The sequence below is a fragment of the Calidris pugnax genome, unplaced genomic scaffold, assembly GCF_001431845.1.
Source record: "Calidris pugnax isolate Ruff unplaced genomic scaffold, ASM143184v1 scaffold19, whole genome shotgun sequence".
Lineage (NCBI taxonomy): Eukaryota > Metazoa > Chordata > Aves > Charadriiformes > Scolopacidae > Calidris > Calidris pugnax.
The window spans coordinates 3,712,307-3,718,451 of record NW_015090775.1 but is presented as its reverse complement, the minus strand read 5'-3'; the positions used below and the strand labels follow the sequence as shown (position 1 = coordinate 3,718,451).

General features: G+C 35.4%; 1 protein-coding gene across 1 annotated transcript; it reads left to right on the top strand.

Annotated features, from left to right (window-relative positions):
- Positions 1-4,543, top strand: LOC106890260 (ADP-ribosylation factor-like protein 5B). The gene is made up of 3 exons (XM_014945948.1): positions 1-61; positions 1,289-1,436; positions 4,428-4,543. Exons 2-3 carry the CDS (start codon positions 1,293-1,295, stop codon positions 4,530-4,532), a joined length of 249 nt encoding a protein of 82 aa, XP_014801434.1. The 5' UTR covers positions 1-61; positions 1,289-1,292; the 3' UTR covers positions 4,533-4,543.
- The last annotated feature ends 1,602 nt before the right edge of the window (positions 4,544-6,145 follow it).

Below are 6,145 nucleotides of genomic sequence, written 5' to 3'. Positions count from 1 at the left end.
AGCACAAAGTAATCATAGTGGGACTTGATAATGCTGGAAAGACTACTATTCTTTACCAATTGTAAGTACACAAACTACTTTGGTTTTCTGTTTACATTTTAGTATTTGTCACTGTTTAATCATTGAAAATTCAGCTTTGCGACCTGGCGGAATCTCTAGGGATCTAGATTACAGTTTGGATATTAATGGTATTAGCTGTTCTAAACAGATTAAATATTTAAAGGATTAAGTGAAGAAACTATAGTGTTTTAAAACTGAACCGTAAATTAAATAAAAAAACTGTATGTACAAGCACAAAGTGAATTGCAAATTTTTGCCATCAAAGCCTATCTTTATTTTTAAGCATAGAAATAATCCTGTCGCCAAGAACTGCAGAGAAGGAAGTGATTTCTAAATTAATGGAAATTCTAGCCACTCTGCAAAAATCCATAAATGTTTCTTGATTTCAGCATCTAAAATTTATGATGGAGGATTCCTCAAGGCAGTATTTCATCTTGCCTAGGTACTACCTTCAGCGTTTTCAATAGCATCATTGGATCCAAATCTTGCCAGCATTGCAAGAATATATATCATAAATTCAAGAATATCAGCAGGAACAGAATTAATTATTGTAATTGTGGAAAAGGAGAAGGGTGTAGCCAAATGACTATGCATGTAGTTGGCTAGGAAGGCAGCACAGGATGTTTTCCAAAAAAAACCTGTTCCTAAGCACTTCTGACAAAGCTTAGAGGTAGAACTGAGAAATTTTCAGCTATGTAAACAAACACTCCTTAGTAGTTTGTTTTAATATCGAATTACTAAGTTGAGTGCTCTGAAAAAAATATATTCTGATTTATATTTTGCACAGGTTAGTGTTCTCTTATTTGGGATCTTTAGAATAGCAGCTTCTACTTCAAAACAAGTGCATTTTAATTATCTGTTAAAGAGTGTTCTTTAAAAAGAGAAGCCTATTAAAATGCTGATTCTTATCCATTTTTTATGGTTTTGTTGTTGTTGTCTTTAAGCATGTTTATAGTCTCTGCTACAAAAGCAAGTCAACCACAGTTTTTAGTCCAAGCTGGGATCGATCTAATCTTTTTACTAAAGAACTGTTCTTAAATATTTGCTTTATTTCTATAAGAATTCGAATGCATAGCTTTTTAAAATACACCCAGTTTTTCTAATTTTTTTTTTATCAAAGTTACACATTTTGTACACTTTTTCTACAATAAATTTATTGTAATTGAGCTCTGACAAGCCTTGTGGATTTTACTGCCTGGTCTTTATAATGTGATATTGTTTCCTTTAGCTTGATGAATGAAGTGGTTCACACTTCTCCAACCATAGGAAGCAATGTAGAAGAAATAGTGGTGAAAAACACTCATTTCTTAATGTGGGATATTGGAGGACAAGAGTCATTACGGTCATCGTGGAATACCTATTATTCAAACACAGAGGTATGAGAAGCTGCTTTGAAATCTGAAAATTCAATATGTTTGTTTGAAATTGTATTTATTTATTTATTAGGAGTATTGGTAGATTTTTATGAAGATTGTAACTGTATTGTCTTTAAATTGCTTTGAGCAAGAGCAAACCCAAAAAGTGTAAGGTGTCTCTGGTATGCAGCCAATTTTCTGGCAATATTTGAAGTATTACTTTACAGTAATGTTGTTTGATCTGTGGTATAAACTATGAGGTTAGACTTTTTTCCTGTACAATTAAATGATATCAAAATACACTTCAGATCAAATGGGGTTTTTGCATGTTTTTTCAAGTAGATGAAAAAGAAAATTTTACAATATACTTTGCAGATTCAGTGGGGGCTTGCAGTAGTTAACCTAACTTCTGTACATCTGCTCTGAAATGTTTTTGAGGTAACAATAATTACAGGTGAGGGTTGAAGCTTTCTCTAAGCAGCTGTAATTAAAAAGCTTGCTCATCAGCTTGTGACTTCTACCCAACAGATAAAGGACAGTCTAGCTGTGCAGTACTCATAAGATAACTGGTAAAGCTGCCATCGCTGGAAAGGTTAGAGTAGAACTCAGCAACAAGTTGTCTTTTGGGGTTTCTTTTTGATGCCAAAAGGTTATCAACACAACATATAACCTACATAGATGTAGAAGATTTTAGATTTCATTTTATTACCATTTCTACTAAAAATAGGGATCTCTTGTAGATCCTACTCATTATGTAGGCATTCCATCCTCCTGTAACATGAAGTTTTCTGCCCGATGCCCCCCTTTGAGAGAGAAGAGGTTAGAATGTTCAGAAACTCTTTATCTACTGAAAGCCTGGGGATGACATTTCAGCTTTCATCTCTAGTAATTTAAAGTTAGTTCTAATTTTATCTAGAAAAGTATGACTGCATCTAAGCCACATATGCATGAGGGTGAAGAGACTTATGCCAGCATTATCTGGTACAACAGCAGTAAGTTCTTGATGTGTCCATTGAGAATCTTTGATTTTGGAATTTGGGGAGATGCTCGTGTTAGTTCTTTTTTTGGTCCTTTTGGGATGCTCTTCATCACATTCTGGTTAGTAAGAGTCCTTTCTAGCACTTGGAAAGAATAACTTTCTCTTTACTTAGAAGCTTTGTCTGCTGTAAACAGTTGAGGAAGAAACGGGGTCTGTTTAGTATGCTAATCCTGCCCTCCCTGATATGAATAATTCCTTTACTGTTCCTCCTCATCTGCTAGACATCTCAAAGTCACAGCAGCATTAAATTGACTTGTTTTTCATACTTTGTGGACATTTTAAATGGGTGATGAATCTCCTTAATTTTATAAGGGAAAGTGATTTGGAGCATATGTTGGATAATTATAGCAGTGACTTCTAATCCTCCTTTTTTGTTACTCTCTCTCTTTTTTATATTTGCTTACTTGTAAATTGAAGCAATGTAAAAAAAAATCTTTCGAGTAATGTAAAAATCCCACAAATAAGCTTCCTAGTGCATACCTATCCTAATTAGTTTCAATTCAATATGGCTAATTCTGCAATTGTGTTTTAAGAGTGAGTGCAGAAAGGATGGTGAGACAGATTTACAGACGTAAGACCTGGGGGGAGAGGAAAGGAGAGGCAGCTCTCATGGTTAAGTTATCACGGGTGGGGGCAAACAAAAAGAGTTACAGTAAAAAAGGATGGAAAAGTATTCCCACCTGGGCAGAGGAGTAATGGAGTCTCTCAGATTAATCATAGAATCATAGAATCGTCTAGGTTGGAAGAGACCCTTGGGATCATCGAGTCCAACCATCAACTCTACAAAGTCCTCCCCTACACCATATCCCTCAGTGCCCCATCTAATAATGTCATCCCATTGGCTTTCTCTCCCGTGCAGCACATGTTCCCTGTAATGTAATTTTTTTTTTTTTTTTGAGTATCTGTATAATTTTCATCAGAAAGTGTTTGATCTCCCTTGTGGTGGTTCCCACCTGTGACACTCTTGGCACTGCTTGGAGCACCCTGTGGGCAGGACAAGTGTTGAACACTGCTCCGTTGTTGTGGTTTGTGTACACACACTGTTACGTAATGCTTGCACACATTTACTTGAGTATTACCTTCTACATAACGCCACATCTTTTTCCTCTCTAGTGGCAGGCTACAAAATAGAACGTACAACACAAGGGGCAGAAAGAGAGTAATTTTCATTCCGATGACACTTGCTTCCCGTGGGAGACCTGCTGTCCCAGACCTAGCAGTGTCTCAGGATTCCCAAGTGCATGGGTGTGAGAAGAATGAAGCCTGGCAGAAACAGTGAGGGTAAAGTCACTGCTGGAGCAATCTCCAGGTGCCTCGCTGGAAGGGTGTGGAGGTTTTCAGTGAGAGGCCAACCGCACAGGTCCTCTGGGTTACAAAGGTTAAGGTGCTGTGGAACAACACAACCCAAAGCCCTACAGGTACATAGCATTCTGAGGGCTGATCTACTACTTTGAAATAACACGTCTTAAGCCCTGTGAGTAAGATGATGGTGAATTGCTAAAAATGCTTCTTTCAAAATAGGGAATTTTCATTTTCAGTTTTATAGTTTTCTGAACGTGCAAGTAGTAATGGACAGTAATAGCTGTTTTCATTGTAGCAAGTTTGTCATCCACATTTGAGATGAAATCCACTGTCTGTAGGTGCTTTTGGTACCTACGTCACTGTTTTCCTGATGGTGTAGGGCCTGAAAGTTCACCGAGGAGATTGAACCATAGTACAAGAAACTAGCAGTGCTGAAGTGTACAACCACAATGATTTTTTTTATTTATTTTTTTTAACTATAATCTTCATGTACGATTCCCAGGGCTCTAGGAAAAGACTGTAATAATAAACATCTTGTTCTGTTTTCTAGTGTACTCTGAAAGTCTGTGTCTCTCTTACACAGGAAGACTTGTGGTAGTGGTCTCTTGGAAAGATGCTTTCTGTAATTTATACTTTGTACTTACTTAGTGTCCTATTGTTTATTCCCCTAGTTCATCATTCTTGTTGTTGACAGCATTGACAGAGAGCGACTTTCTATTACAAAAGAAGAACTTTATAGAATGCTGGCTCATGAGGTATGTGGGGAGTTGGGATAATAGTTTTCTTTTGTTGTGAACAGTCAAATAACATTACGTGCTTCCTATGTTAACAAGAATTATACTGTCACTAAAAAATTTCTGAGGCTAAATGTGTGTGCATGCTGATCACATTTTAAAACCATGAAAATGATAAATGAACACAAAAATTATTATGAAGCACTTCTAATAGGGCTTGATTGATTGTAATCAAATCACTCTTTACTTTGCAAATGTTGAACTTGTAAGACATCTTAAACTTCATGTTAATGTAACTGGGTATTGTTCACCACCAATAACGCTCTTCTTTCAGTTAAATGTTTAAAATTTCAAGAAACCTTTTAATTTTTATTTTTCATCTTAGAAAGTAGGCAATTCAGTTTCTTTTTCTGGTTTGTTTTAATCCTATGTCTTAAAATTAAGGAGCATATATCATACTATGGATAAATTAGTTTTAGTTCAGTTTCCTTCTGAATTATTTTGTTTGTAGTTTTATTATTATATGTTGTATTAAGGACTGTTCAGGTCGCTCAACCACCCTAAATTAACATCTACATCGGATTACCTAAAGTATATTAAAACATTCTGTGATCATTCTCTTCCTTCATTTTTGAAGGACAAGGATTTAGTACAATACAATGCAAGTAATTCTGTTGAGTTCATTTCTCTGAGAGATCCGCGCTGTTTCAAATGATTGAGTTTTTACTTTACGGTTAATATTAATGTATTTTGGGTCTGGTAGTAAGGAGCAAATACACCACCAAGGTAGGTGGAAAGATGACTTTTTGTGGTGAAGTTTTCCCATGTAGTTTATTAGTTTCCAGTGTTATAAATCTCCTACAAGATTATGATCTACCATCTCTTGAAAGCAGTTGGTAGGCCTAGACTGGACTACTTGTAGGAGTGAATTTTCAGCTTTAGAGCATAAGGATTTGTTTTGTTATGTTTTTTTTTTTCTCTTCATGGATAAATAGTCTCACAATTTAATATACATTGAAATGTGTTGAACACTTTTAATTAGAGCTGTCAGCTTCCTGAATATTTCATTTGTTTACCCTTCTGCACCCCTAAAACCATACATCCCAGTTCTTGTCTCATTGCTGTGTGGAGTCTTAGTTTCCATACAGAAACAAAACAACTTTTTATGGGTTTCTGTTTTTACTAAAGCTGCTCCAGCTTTATTAGAGTCCCTTTTTAGGAACAATAGGATACAACTTAGAAGAGTTTAGATACCTTTCTTAAACTGTTACTGCTTTAATCACTACAGAACTTGTGTAATGAAATTGCAAGTAATTTCAAGGGAATGATATTTAGCAGGCTTTTTCATTTGAATAGCATCTAATGTAGATTTTGGCATGTTTATCTAGTAATAATTTGCTGGCTGGATGTTTTGGAGCTTTATGAAATATATTTTAACAAGACTTTCATTAGTTCACATGAACACGTGGTCAATACCAAAAGGATAGTTGTATAATACATTATAATTTGATTGTGGTGGAGAACACTTCAGAATAAATTGGTTTCTTCAGTCTTTATGTAATTAATTTTTAATACCATAAGTATGTTAAAAGTGCATGCTGCAGAGTAATTGTGGATTAGCTGGAATAAAGTTTTTGTAAGAGTTTTTTTTTATG

Excerpts from the sequence above, each read along its gene's own strand:
- LOC106890260 (XM_014945948.1), top strand. The coding sequence starts at position 1,293 with ATGAATGAAGTGGTTCACACTTCTCCAACCATAGGAAGCAATGTAGAA. Across the intron at positions 1,437-4,427 it reads CCTATTATTCAAACACAGAG|TTCATCATTCTTGTTGTTGA; the intron begins GTATGAGAAGCT and ends TTATTCCCCTAG.